This window comes from Mytilus californianus, unplaced genomic scaffold (genome assembly GCF_021869535.1).
Source record: "Mytilus californianus isolate M0D057914Y unplaced genomic scaffold, xbMytCali1.0.p SCAF_7, whole genome shotgun sequence".
Classification (NCBI taxonomy): Eukaryota; Metazoa; Mollusca; class Bivalvia; order Mytilida; family Mytilidae; genus Mytilus; species Mytilus californianus.
In genome coordinates, this window is record NW_026262723.1 from 110958032 (window position 1) to 110973715 (window position 15684).

Genomic DNA, 15684 nt, shown 5'->3' on the forward strand with positions numbered 1-15684 from the left:
GAGATGGTATGGTCGAGTGGCTGTACTATGGAAACAACATCTAGACCATTTTGTAGAGAAAGTTTATGATGACTCCGAGATTATGGTATGCATTAAACTAAATGTAAAGCCAAAGCTAATTCTGTTAATCAGTATTTATATGCCATGCTGAGGGTCAAAACAGGCAAATGAACATTTCAAAGAATGTCTAGACCAGTTTCAGGAAATAATAGTCAAATACTTTGATACATGTACCCCTGTCCTGTGTGAAGACTGGAATTGTGATCTGATAAAAACAACAAATAAATCAGCACGATTAAATGGGAAGGAAGACATTATAAAATCTAAGAAGCTAATGTTTAAAGCAACCGTGTTAACGTTCTTTCATCTAAATGGCAAGGAAACATCAACAATTGATTATACCTTTGAACATGACAGCCTGGCTGACAAAGTCTACAACACTATAATACAGGATATGTTATGTACATGACAGCCTGGCTGACAAAGTCTACAACACTATAATACAGGATATGTTATGTACATGACAGCCTGGCTGACAAAGTCTACAACACTATAATACAGGATATGTTATGTACATGACAGCCTGGCTGACAAAGTCTACAACACTATAATACAGGATATGTTATGTACATGACAGACTGGCTGACAAAGTCTACAACACTATAATACAGGATATGTTATGTACATGACAGCCTGGCTGACAAAGTCTACAACACTATAATACAGGATATGTTATGTACATGACAGCCTGGCTGACAAAGTCTACAACACTATAATACAGGATATGTTATGTACATGACAGACTGGCTGACAAAGTCTACAACACTATAATACAGGATATGTTATGTACATGACAGCCTGGCTGACAGTCTACAACACTATAATACAGGATATGTTATTAAACAACACATCTGATCACTATCAACTGTTTATGGAAACTGAAATAGAGATTGTAACTAAGAAAGGGCAGGACTAAACTTTAAATATTTTACAATATCAGGAAAGTTTAACAAAAAACCTCAAGAAAAATCCATTTGACTATATAAACAATTCAACTGCAATAACCAACCAAACTAACGGATGCCCTATTAGCAGCTCAAAAAGCATAGTACCATCAACCAAAATATCAACACAACGAAACAAACATATTTGGAATAATTGAACAGAACATTCTTCTTATGTTGTGCTGTCACACTACTGTCCCAAGTTGGTTCTCTTGTTTGAATTGTTTCACATTTTGTCATGCCAGAGCCTTTTATTAATTAACTATACTGTATAGGTTTAACTCATTATTGAAGGCCCTACATATACCTTTAATTGCTTTCATTCACATCATTTGGTCTCTTGTGGATAGTTGTCTCATTGGCAATCATACATTTGTACCTCATCTCCTCGTTCTCATATGATTATCCTTTCCTATTGACAAAAATAAAATTGAGAAAAAAGTGGCCATGTTATATTGACATCAATTTTCTTGACTATACCTAGCTAATGCCTTATGTTTAGTTCATTTGATATTCTCTTATTTTTACTTGCAAACAAAAAACTCCATAATTACAATTTTGTTTATTATTATTATTGAATCACAACATATCGGGTATCTCTATATCTGTAAATCCATAAAATGCTATATCTCCATTATCCACCACTGCCCACTGTATAGGTATACCATCTGTGTAGTAGTGATGGAGACTTGTTAATGTCTGTAAATCTGGCAATGGTTCACTATGTCTGGAAATATAACAACAGATCTTTCAATTACCTCATAAATATAACGATATAACAATGGCTTCATAATCATAATAGATCTATTGATGGTATCAAAAACAATACAATTCTAAAATTTATCTTATAAATATATTAGTTTGTGAAAAAACCTTAAACCTTAGACCACATCGTCTATGATGTGGAAGACCAATCCTCGACTTGATTTAATCTTTACCTTAGAACATGTAGAACAGAGAGCCTAGGAAGTGTAAGACCAGGTCTTGATTTAATCTTTACCTTAGAACAGAGAGCCTATGATGTGGAAGACCAGGTCTTGATTTAATCTTTACCTTAGAACAGAGAGCCTAGGATGTGGAAAACCAGGTCTTGATTTAATCTTTACCTTAGAACACAGAGCCTATGATGTGGAAGACCAGGACTTGATTTAATCTTTACCTTAGAACACAGAGCCTATCATGTGGAAGACCAGGACTTGATTTAATCTTTACCTTCGACTAGAGAGCCTATGATGTGAAGACCAGGACTTGATTTAATCTTTACCTCAGAACATAGGACCTATGATGTGGAAGACCAGGACTTGATTTAATCCTTACCTTAGAACAGAGTGTCTCTGATGTGGAAGACCAGGAATTGATTTAATCTTTACCTTAGTACACAGAGCCCATGATGTGGAAGACCAGGACTTGATTTAATCTTTACCTTAGAACATAGAGCCTATGATGTGGAAGACCAGGACTTGATTTAATCTTTACCTTCGACTAGAGAGCCTATCATGTGAAGACCAGGACTTGATCTAATCTTTACCTTAGAACATAGAGCCTATGGTGTGGAAGACAAGGTCTTGATTTAATCTTTACCTTAGAACAGAGAGCCTAGGATGTGGAAAACCAGGTCTTGATTTAATCTTTACCTTAGAACACAGAGCCTATGATGTGGAAGACCAGGACTTGATTTAATCTTTACCTTAGAACACAGAGCCTATCATGTGGAAGACCAGGACTTGATTTAATCTTTACCTTCGACTAGAGAGCCTATGATGTGAAGACCAGGACTTGATTTAATCTTTACCTCAGAACATAGGACCTATGATGTGGAAGACCAGGACTTGATTTAATCCTTACCTTAGAACAGAGTGTCTCTGATGTGGAAGACCAGGAATTGATTTAATCTTTACCTTAGTACACAGAGCCCATGATGTGGAAGACCAGGACTTGATTTAATCTTTACCTTAGAACATAGAGCCTATGATGTGGAAGACCAGGACTTGATTTAATCTTTACCTTCGACTAGAGAGCCTATCATGTGAAGACCAGGACTTGATCTAATCTTTACCTAAGAACATAGAGCCTATGGTGTGGAAGACAAGGACTTGATTTAATCTTTACGTTAGAATGCATAGCCTATGATGTGGAGGACCAGGACTTGATTTAATCTTTACCTTAAAACACAGAGCCTATCATGTGAAGACCAGGACTTGATTTAATCTTTACCTTAAAACACAGAGCCTATGATGTGGAAGACCAGGACTTGATTTAATCTTTACCTTAGAACATAGAGCCTATGATGTGGAAGACCAGGACTTGATTTTATCTTTACCTTAGAACACAGAGCCTATCATCTGAAGACCAGGACTTGATTTAATCTTTACCTTAAAACACAGAGCCTATGATGTGGAAGACAAGGACTTGATTTAATCTTTAACTTAGAACATAGAGCCTATGATGTGGAAGACCAGGACTTGATTTAATCCTTTCCTAAGAACACAGAGCCTTTGATATGGAAGACCAGGACTTGATTTAATCTTTACCTTAGAACATAGAGCCTATGATGTGGAAGACCAGGACTTGATTTAATCTTTACCTTAGAACACATAGCCTATGATGTGGAAGACCAGGACTTGATTTAATCCTTACCTTAGAACACATAGCCTATGATGTGGAAGACCAGGTCTTGGTTTAATCTTTACCTTAGAACACATAGCCTATCATGTGGAAGACCAGGACTTGATTTAATCTTTACCTTAGAACACAGAGCCTATCATGTGGAAGACCAGGACTTGATTTAATCTTTACCTTAGAAAACAGAGCCTATGATGTGGAAAACAAGATCTTAATTTAATCCTTACCTTAAACCACATAGCCTATGATGTGGAAAACAAGGTCTTGATTTAATCCTTACCTTAGAACATAGAGCCTATGATGTGGAAGACCAGGACTTGATTTAATCTTTACCTTAGAACACAGAGCCTATGATGTGGAAAACAAGGTCTTGATTTAATCAGACCAGGTCTTGATTTAATCAGACCAGGTCTTGATTTAATCTTTACCTTAGAACATAGAGCCTATGATGTGGAAAACAAGGTCTGGATTTAATCCTTACCTTAAAACACAGAGCCTATGATGTGGAAGACCAGGACTTGACTTTTTGAATTTAGCATCAGGGAGATAGACATCATATATTACTTTGTGCTGCAAATCTTTCAAACTTGATGACCTAAAATAGCAATTGTATAATTGAAAATAATCTCTTTTAATTTGTGAATCACATTGGAACATTAATTAATATCCTGCCTCCAGAAACATACAGAACAAATGATACAATATCATTTAAAATATATCAGAATTTGGTAGAACAGATTGCAATATTACTAAGATCAAGTTTTAAGTTAGTGCTTTTGATCTTGAAATTACATTAAATCCTAAAATGTGTATCATTTATACATAATAAAATATAGAATACATTTAATTATCTATAAATTTAAAGTGACCAATTAAGCAAACAAATGACAATCAAAATTAAAAATTATAATTACAGAGATTTATAATTGATTAAATGTTTGATTTGACAATTACTCCTCACTTCAGGCAAAGGTATGTATAATAGTGGAAACAATAAACTCAGTTCTATCTTTGTATGTCTATGACTAACTTAATGCACAGAATAGGAATCAGTGACTGATACCTCATACAATAGAATCAGTGACTGATACCTCATACAATTAAATAGAATCAGTGACTGATACCTCATACAATTAAATAGAATCAGTGACTGATACCTCATACAATTAAATAGAATCATTGAATGATACCTCATTGACTGATACCTCATACAATTAAATAGAATCAGTGACTGATACCTCATACAATTAAATAGAATCATTGAATGATACCTCATTAACTGATACCTCATACAATTAAATAGAATCAGTGACTGATACCTCATACAATTAAATAGAATCAGTGACTGATACCTCATACAATTAAATAGAATCATTGAATGATACCTCATTGACTGATACCTCATACAATTAAATAGAATCAGTGACTGATACCTCATACAATTAAATAGAATCATTGAATGATACCTCATTAACTGATACCTCATACAATTAAATAGAATCAGTGACTGATACCTCATACAATTAAATAGAATCATTGACTGATACCTCATACAATTAAATAGAATCAGTGACTGATACCTCATACAGTTAAATAGAATCAGTTACTTATACCTCATACAATTAAACAGACAAACTATATCTTATGGGTAAATCTGTGAGTCCCAAGGAAGATGTGTGTCATCTGACATCTCCAAATATTACAAAAAGAAATGGGGACATCCATGTTTTTGTATAGAAACACTTGAAAATCACTGAGATCAAAATTAAAATTAGAAGTGCACTTCATTACCTGTAGAAAAACTGGGCAAGATTGGTGGAATTCTGTCAAGCCTCTTGTTAAGGTGTTGCAGATTAACCAAGCCAGATAAGCTAAATGATCTGGTCAATGTTTTGGTATGGGAAACTGTCAAAATCACACAGATAAAAAAATAAAATAAAAGATGCACAACTTCATTCCCTGTGGAATAATCTGTCAGTGTATTTCCAATGAGTTTAGGATTAGCAAAGTTTGATGCATCAATGACAAAGCAAGACGACAGAAATGATCCATATGACACAATACTTACATATGTGATGTAAATGATAAATTCTTCACAACTTGTAACTTCTCAATGACTGAATCTGAAAAGTATACCAATCAAAATTCTATATAAGCAAAGATAATTCCTTACATAATTTAAAAAAAATGAAGTAAATTATAGAACCTACAAAATATATGGCATAATATGTTGTTATCTTAAACTAACTGAATACCCACTGAAATTATGTAAAGTTTTTAATTATATTGTAAGATGTACAATTTAAAAGATTATTACAGAGACTATATTTATGAATACCAACCTAAACTAGAAGAATAACATGGTTTTACTAATGGAGTTACGTCCCCTTTCCACAAATGTGACACAGGTGTAGCTTCCTCCTGATTTTCTTTGTACTCTTTCCAGTTTTTGGCTGTGACTGGTTTCTTTTTCCAATGTGAGGGTTCAAAAGAATATTCTAAGTTAAAATTTTCTTCGTCTTTCTTATGTTTATTTGAAGTCAAATTAAGATTATATTGTTCTGAATCAAAAATACAATTATCTTGTAACTGAATACCATGTGGAAATAACTGCTGATTTTTGTTGTATTTTTTAAAATGTAGAACCTTGTCTTTTCCTATATCTGGAAATATTATCTCAGAAAAATTCCAATCAATAGGTTGATTTGTAGAAATTGTTTTCACAGAGGTCCAAGATGGCTGTGCAAAACTGACACTTATGTCTGAATCTAAACATTTCTGTCTTGATTTCATTTTGTAAGAGATATAGCTCACATGGGAATTCCCAACAGCCTCACATAAACCTGTATTACTTTCCTGAGACACACTATCAGAAATTAACCTGGTATATTTTGCTTCTTTATTTGTTTCAATTCCTTCTTTGTTTATTCGTTCGGTTTGATCCGTAGAATCATTATTTATGTCCATTTCATCACGAAGATCTCCTGCTTTTTTGTTCTGTCCACCCTCAGTTGGACTGGTTCCCTGAACCAATTCCATAAAACTAGTTTGTTCAATTGACTCAACTATACTGGTTTCTTCAACTACTTCCATATCACCAGTTTCCTCTTGAACTGAATTGCTTAGTTTGATTTTCTTTATTTCATTACTTTCATTTTCTTTTCTATTTTTTCTTTTCTTATCTTTCCTTCTATCTGCTTTCAAATGCTGGTCAAGTTTGATTTTCTTTTCATATTCAGTAACATTCAACCTAATGGAGCAAAGAAAAACAAAAAATGTACTAATATCTTTCTATGATTTTTCTATATATGGCCTTTAAGAAATGAGGTCAATAATCCATAATATAAAACTACTTTTAGAATTTTTGTAATAATTTCTTTTCTGATCACCAGGCTGAACTTGAGTATGATCAAATTTTAAAGGTCCTTACAACTGAAATCTTTTGGGGAATAAATTGCCTCCATTAAAGACGCAACTAATGATGATGGTACACCTTGTCCTTCCCAAACTAATGCAACTTGTCATACTTGTGGAGGGATATAAATATTGCATGAAATCTGGGCCACATGTTCAGAACCAATGTAATAAATTTGTTCATTCAGCACTTTGTAGTCCCATGTAGTCAAAATCACTAAATGATCATTCATATTTTTTTTTAATTTTTAGTTTAAATTGCATAGCATGAATCAAGCTAAGAATTCCCTAGATGTATAATGACAGCTTTGTACAAAACTACTATTATAATTTTTATGATATAACATTAACATTTTACCTTCCCTGATGTCTAACAAGTACATATCCCAATCTTCTTAGATGTGTGTAGACTTGGTACTGTTCTAATGTAACCTCAATACTGAAGAAACATTGGTATGCCTGCTGTATACTCAATGGTAATCCTTTATACTTTACTTCCATTGTATTCTGAAAGAACAGATTATAAAATGCAAAACATTTTCCATACTGACCACTGTATCAGAAAGAGATATTACAAAATACATGACATTTTCTATTTATATTATAAACTTACTGTTTCCATCAGAAATAGTGCTTCCTCTGGGTAAAGCCATTTTCTGCTTTTATCTACAAAACCCATGTACACCCAGAATTTACCCTGAAAATAAAAATGCAAATCTTTTTTTGGAATAGTAATGAAATTGGTTATTTAAAACTGGTTGAATTGGTTATTTACAAGGTTATGGTTTTCTCAGATTGTTTATGACATCTTTACAATAATTCACTGGATGAGTATTGATTGCTATTTTGTTAGTCAGTGAAATCATGATTTATCTACTTGCTGTAATTAGCTTTGGACTAGCTTGTAGTAACTGCAAGTACTCTTATAAAGATATGTTGAGGTTTCTTTTTTTTTTTTTTTTTTTTTTTAAGTTGCTTTTTTGAGCTTCTTGCTGATCAATATAGAAAAGTTTACATTATTATGGCTCTTTGGAAATAATATCATTTCATATAACCTCATCTAACAGGATATCTTTGGATTTTTTTTGTATTGTTTGGTTGCTGTCTCATTGAACATGTTGAAGTATACCCTTCATTCCTAGTAATCATCTTACCAATTCTTTGTGAAGTTGAACCAACTTTTTCTCAGGATCCCAGTCTCCAGTTACTAAGTTACCGCTGTAAAAAGTAAAATCAATAAATATTACAGTATTTGCTAAATCTGACATTGTTTTGTTTATTTTATCCTATTTTTACATAGCTACGTGTTAATCATTATTATTTCCATAATGTATTTGTCAGAACAGAGCAGAAGTATTCCAAAGTTTTGAGATTACTCTTGTACCGGTATTCGTATCCTTATACTTTTTGTAATCATATAGTCTATTTTTGCAATAAAACTTCAGAACTTTTTGGTCATTATAATTGATAAATCATAAATCACAAACTGTAGAGTTAACGTTACATCTAATGTCGGAGCACATGAGAACACCCTTGGTTTTTGGTGGGGTTCTTTTTGCTCAGTTTTCTATGTTGTGTTTTGTTTACTTTTGTTTGTCCTTTGGTCTTTTTCTTTTTTTTTTGCCATGGCTTTGTCAGTTTATTTTCGACTTATGAGTTTGAATGTCCATTGGTATCTTTCACCTTCCCTTTATGAAATATAAAAAAGAGTATGTTGTACAGTACAACAGACCACATCAAATTCCAACACCAAACTCCACATATGTATACAACAGTCTATCAAAAGTTAGTAATCATCTAATTTCAAATCAAAGTTTTGTACATTCCAGCCAATTTACTTAATGTAAAGAACACCAAGTTCTATGAAATTCTTATATTTTGATAGGATTACACAGGGAAAAGGCAGATTGATATTTTTGTATATCTTGTATTTCTGATCATTTGTGCTGGTTACAGTTTTTACTTTTCTATCATAGATTTTGAGATGCTAGACAAAAAATTGAAAATTTGTAAAAATTGTCATTGAAGTGCAATATCTCCTCTAAGGAATCATCCAATTATAGTGGTTATACTGACATTTTTGTAGATTGCTGATAATTTTGACTCTGATGTATCTATATTCCTCCAGACATTGATAGTGAGAATATTTTGATAATTTTTACGGATGTTTCCCAATTTGTGGCGGTGTATATAAAGTTTGTAGGAGTTTCTTCTTCTTTTTCATCTTTGTCACTGCTAATGTATAGGTCAGCTGCTAAATCTATTGTGTCAGTAGTTTCCTTGATATCTGCTTGTGCAATTATCTGAAAAACTGGCAGTTTTGTCCAGTCGATTTTTTTCTGGTTGCCTCTATTGGGGGTTTCCATTCTCTTACTTTTTTGGCTAATTCACGCAGAGTTTTTTCCTCTATTATTATTCCTTTTGTGTTAAATGTGTCTATTTGCGGAATCACCCCTAATGAATTTCTTGTTGCACCATGTACAAATGTATTGTCACAATTTGTGTTACTGACGGGATGTGAACCGAGGTATAATGCCTGCGAAGGCTCCCTACATTGCTGTATTTCTTGTTGCATCTTGTGCAGTTGAGTGAAATTGGGTTATGTGGTTTACATGGTGTAGTCTTTGTTTTTGCTATTTTAATTCCTTAGATGGTGATTGCATATTGAGATGATGAAAGTATGCTTCCACTGTTCTCAATCTGTTGTTTACGTTGGCTGCCATTGTTCTTATGCCAGTGATTTTAACGTCACCAGGATTGAGGTTTACAGTGGTGAAATGTTTCAAATCTGGTTTGTATTAATTATTGTTTTTTATATATCCTGCATGTGTCCATAGGATTGTTCGCACATTGTGTTTCCTGTCTGGCCAATTTACTGTTTTTTACAATTCTCGCAGGTGATAAAATGTAAATTGTACTTTTAGTCAGGCAAGTGATGTTTTCTTTAATTTTTATTGTTTTATTATTTGAATTGCTGGTGATGTGAGTGGTTGTTTTCATCATTGTGAAGATGTGGCAGGGCTGGTTCCACATGTTTTGGGTGGTTCTATGTCTGTGCTGACTAACAACTGGCGTAGGCTGGTGGTTCTGCGTGTGGTTGCTTGAAAGTTCATGCGGGACATGTTATATGTTTCTGGTGACCGTTCAAGTATTTCTCTAATTTTTGTGATGATTTCTCTTATGGGTGGGTTGTTTGGATTGTGTGTGATAATAAATTGTATATTTTCTTCTTGCGGTTTGTTTTTTGGAGAAAAAAAAGTTCTTTACGATCTTTTTCACTCGATTTTTTTATTGCCTTATCTAATATTTCTGCGAGATAACCGCTTTTGAGGAAATTCTCCTTCATACCTTGTGCGTGCTTAAGAAAATCATTTAATGGGCTGTAGCTGCATCAAATGCTTATGGCTTGGCTGTATGGTATACTTATTTTCTGTGATTGCGGGTGGATGAATGGTAATGGAGGTACATGTTTGCGTCTGTTGGTTTTTGTACAAGGTGGTGGTTAGATTTCCCTTTTCATCTATCATTATGCTCGTGTCTAAAAACAGTATCGATGTCTCGCTAAATTCAACTGTAAATTTGATTGAGTGGTGAAATTTTTTAAGGTCCGACATGAAAGCATTTAATGCTTTGCGACTGTGGGGCCAAATCATCAAGATATTGTCAATGTATCTAAACCACACTAGTGGTTTACGTTGTTGTGTATTTAAGAAATTCTGTTTGAGTTTATCCATAAAAAGTATCGCGTATTCCGGAGCCATTTTGGTGCCCATGCTCATTCCTCCTATTTGTAAGTAGTGTTTTTTTCAATTCTAAAACAGTTACATGTTAAAATGAAGTGTATCCATCTGAGTATGATCTAAGTTGGTATATAATTAGTTTATTATAAAATATCAAACAGCCATAATTTGGTTCTTAAATGGATCTATTTCAAAAGCCTTACTACCAGGTTAAACAAATGTCTTCATTGGAGTGCATTCTAGGCTTCAAAGTCAGCACATTTTGGATATATAGTCAAAAAACGATGATTTTTGATCATTTTTCAGACCTAAAAGCTTAAGGAAACCCTTGGCTGCAACCTAGGATCCAAAATGTTATGTAGCCAAAAGTTTACAATGATGATATTGAATCCCTAGACACAAACACTCTCTGGATCAGGGGTGGCAGAAGTAGATTATGTTAAAAACTGTTAAGAGTTATTGAAAATTTTACCAAAACTGACGTTACAACACAAATAATGCAACTTGAGGGGTCATTTTTTCATCATTTTTAATGTGATGTACCAAATAGAAGCTATTTTGTACTAAAAGTTATATCACAACTATTTCTTTGTGAAATATTTAGTATTTTGGCCTGATTTAAATAAAACATCAAATTCTGAGGGCCAATATAAACCTTTGTGACTTACTCCTTTATAGTTAACCAAACTTGGCACATTTTATTTCATAGTCAATTTGTGATATAGAGGCATGCTGCTCTCTGTCTGTTTGCTCCTTTCCCTGTATAAATAATTTAATTTGTAAGATATTAGTTGTAATTAAACAGATATATAATGTTTTAAAGGGATTTTTTTTTAAATACCAGTAAAGACCAAATCTCCCTCACCTATCAGCTCTGAAAAATTTAAGGTCTCTTAACTGGTATTGTTCACAATTATTCCTCAAACACATTATTTTTCTGTTCAATATTTTACACCTTGCTTACACTTGGTATAAATTAAGCTATTTACAAATTTAATGCCTACCCATGTTAAAATGAGCATAGAGCAAAACCTGAACAAATTGTATCTTAATTATAGAATACCGTACTATATTTAGCATCCTGTTTTTAAAGTAAAATAATAAAGAAACATAACAAAATTATCTTCCTTCACAAATTTGGTTTAGAGATCCATTATTTCAATTCAACATTTTAAAGTCTATTATGATTAACCATTTAGTTTTTCTCCTGAAGGAAATCCTGTTTTTTGTGAAACCTTCTTTGAACAAATCAAATTTGTTTCCCCCACAATATATTTGATCGGATTGCTGATCAATTTGAAATCATAGATATGAAAAATGTTATTTAAGACCTTTAAAATGTTAAATTCAAATTATTCCGTTTTTTTTTGTTTTCCTTTTTCCAAACAAAATTTCAATCAATTAACCCACAAGTTTTCATTTAATACACTTTGATGATTTAAAACTTTTGTCTGACTGTATATCATACAGAATGCATTCAGTGTGGTATATATTTCATTTTTGTTATATTTTTATGTAACATTGACACGTCTAATTTTTATGAAACTATAGTAACCAATCTATTATGTAACATTATTTGTGTTTCTTAACTTACCATCTTTCTACTCGTTGTTCAGAAAGCAGTTCTAGTCTCTCTTCATAAAACTTCTCTAATTTTTTTGTCTGAAGCCAACTACCATCAGGTTCAAAATCCTTACTGCCACCAACAGTTGGTACAAATTTATCTGTCTGTTTTCTGTATTTGAATAATTCAGGTGCACTAAAAAAAAACCATAATAATCCATTGGTAAAATATATCTATACTTTTTCAGTTTATCATTTTTCAAACTTCTATATTAACATAGGGGGAGGTGATATATATACATTGTATGTCAATTAAACAGAAACCAAATGACGTCTATAGGTCAACATAATAAATAAAAAATAAAAGAAGAATGTGTCTGAGGATACGAATGCCCCACTCAAACTTGCTTATAATATGTGAAAATACTTTTGGGACGGTCAGTCAAGGGTAACACTTAATGCGCCCTTTGCCTAGCGGCAAGGGCATAAAAAAGCATTCTCAACTTGGGACAAGCACATGAACATATGTGGGGGGGGGGGGGGGATGAAATAGTTTTATGAGATCTCAATCCTCTACCTTTTAAACTTGATCAATGGAATAAAAGAGACTGTCAAAATGACAGCAAACCAGGTTTTACAACACTTATTAGATTCATTGTTAAAGCATAAAAGGACCATAACTCCTGAATGGCCAGAGTGAAATTTGTCAATATTAAACTTGACCCATATTTTGTCATCAGTCAACAATTTGAAAAGCAATGGTTGAATGGATCTCAACTTATTGCACAGAAACAACATAAAGTGTTATTTTCATATCAATCAAGGACCATAACTCATGAAGCCAATTTGTACATGAATACATTGTATCTGTTTACCAATGTAAGGGGAATGGATTTTTTTTTATTTACATGTTTTAAATACATGTACAGTTGGAACAATATCTCAAATAAAGAAAGTAAATTTATCAATCAATAGAGTTATGTGGGTTTGCCGGTCCACTTCGGATAGGACTAACCAGGACACCCTCGTTCTGATGATGGCCTGGCCCATGCTGAACGGAAAATTGTGACATCAGACTTTTAACAGGAATTCAGTTGGAGGATAAGACAGAAATTATTGTCCGTAACTCTATTGAATGATAAATTCACTTTCTTAAGGATGGATATTGTTCTAACAGTCTAACAGTATATTTTAAAACATGCAAATAACTTGTAAAATTGATAGCTACCGTTTATTAATATAATTTTATTGTCATAGAATAAAATATATGAGCTTGAAATGCATTTCTTCTTAATCTACATGATATTCCCTGAACTCAGGAAAATCTATTCCATGCAGTTACACCAAAAATAATAATAACAACAAAACAATGAAAATAAATCTGGTGTCATTTAACAGACTTGAATCTTGTGCAGTTTATCCCTGCCTCGTATTACAATTGTTGATTGACACAAGATACCATGATAAATATTTGTTGAAACCTGTAAGTTGACTTATTCATTAAGTTGCATACATGTACATCCACGTCATTTGGACTAATGCAGATAGAATAATGTCTCACAGGCATTAATACCACATCTCCTTATTTTTATATGTATGAGTGAACTATTGATTGTTGGTGTTCAATGATACTTTTTCAGCGTATATTTGTTCCACCTAACAGAAGTTCCACTGGAAACTTTGTTATAAACAATGTCATAATATCTGTTCCTGATCAGTCAGGGGACTTACTTAAATGAGTGATTTTCTAAATCACTGATTCAAGTAACATTATGTCCATAAAGGTTGGAAGTAAGAGTTGTCTTTCTTTAATAATCACCTATTTAAGTAGTACAAATTAATCACTAGACTAAGTAATTTAATTTTATTGCAGCTTTACATATAGAATACTAATGATCCAGGGACTAATTATGTTGCTAAAATTATCAGAACTAACATCTGTGTTGATAGGATGACCGGGTCATGTCAGGTGATGACCTTGTACTAAATCTAGGATAATGACATAAAAATCACTTGTTTAAGTATCATACCTCAATTTTTTTCCAAAAAATCACTTCTTTAAGTATCATTATTTTAATAACCCCCACTATTTTCAACACCCCCGAACAGTGAAATTTTGATGGCGAACAGTAGAATTTTATTACATAATCTATAAGATGAAACCTTGAATTTTACAGGAAAAATACTCCCACTGCTGGGAAAAATTTGTTAAGAAAGTATCCTTTCATTATGTAAAGCCATTTTTATAGCATTTTTTCAACTAAAATAGAATTTGCAGCTAAATGATTGCATCAAAGGCATAAACCTTGCTGCTTAAAAGAAGCAAAAAGTTCTTTTTTTTCAATTTTACTAATGAAAAGATATTATCTAAACCAATATGTGTTTAAAATTTTGGAAAAACTACAAAATCACAATTTGTGACAAAACTTCGAATTTGATACTTATATAAGTGATTTAAAAATCACTTATTTCAATAAGTCCCCTGACTGCTGAAGGAACAAATATTCTATACCATTTATTCCGTTAGGAACATATATTGTAATATTTATTCCAGTGGAAATAATATTCCAGAATATTTATTCCATTTGGAACTAATATAATGTAGGAACTTCTATTTCGTGACACTTTCACCACTTTTGGCTATATCGTGGCGGTCAGTTTTTATAAGCTGAGGAAGCTGGAGTGCCCAGAGAGAACCACTGACTTTTGGCAGAAAAACTTACAATCCCAGTCAATTAAGATTCTAGTCAAACGCACCTGCCACCTGCAGGGGTTCAACTCACCACCTCAGTGTTGATGGGCTTCTAATACATAGGATGAACTACTTAGAAAACTATGCAACCAAGTCCAAATGGATGAACAAACTCAGTTGGCAAATCGGGAATGCAGTACTGCAGCTAGATGAACACCCAATAATTTCATTGAAAGTTTTAGGACAAGATTGTGACATCAATGTCACAATGACAACATACTGAAGTACTGTATTGCATATCATTCTTCATTACTTCAATATTGATATTAGCTAAATTTTACTAAAAGCACCTGACACTCGATTAGTTGTCAAAAAAGCTTAATTTTCTATTTTTTCTTGAGGTTTTCTATGTCGTTGCAAACCTGATCAGAACTTCACAGTTGTAAAGATTTGATTTTGTACGTGCAGTATTTTTTTCCATCCTTGCATGGTTTGTCATCTGCTACATGTGTGCAGGGGTTTTCTACCGGAAAAAAAGTAAAGCCCAGAGACGTTCTGAACAGAAATTATTAAAAATCAATTGAGTGTTTTAGTAGGGGGCAATTTCTATAATTAAAGTATAGTCGGTGTGAAAAAGACTCTTTACACA

At 32.9% G+C, this 15684-nt stretch overlaps 1 protein-coding gene across 1 annotated transcript; it reads right to left on the minus strand.

Moving 5' to 3' along the window:
- Positions 1-1550: 1550 nt before the first annotated feature.
- On the minus strand, positions 1551-15585 carry LOC127710035 (tRNA-splicing endonuclease subunit Sen54-like). The gene is made up of 9 exons (XM_052215757.1): positions 15458-15585; positions 12375-12539; positions 8195-8258; positions 7654-7737; positions 7399-7547; positions 5969-6876; positions 5695-5749; positions 4108-4221; positions 1551-1731 (listed from the first exon to the last, which is right to left on the minus strand). Exons 1-9 carry the CDS (start codon positions 15532-15534, stop codon positions 1584-1586), a joined length of 1764 nt encoding a protein of 587 aa, XP_052071717.1. The 5' UTR covers positions 15535-15585; the 3' UTR covers positions 1551-1583.
- Between the last annotated feature and the right edge of the window lie 99 nt (positions 15586-15684).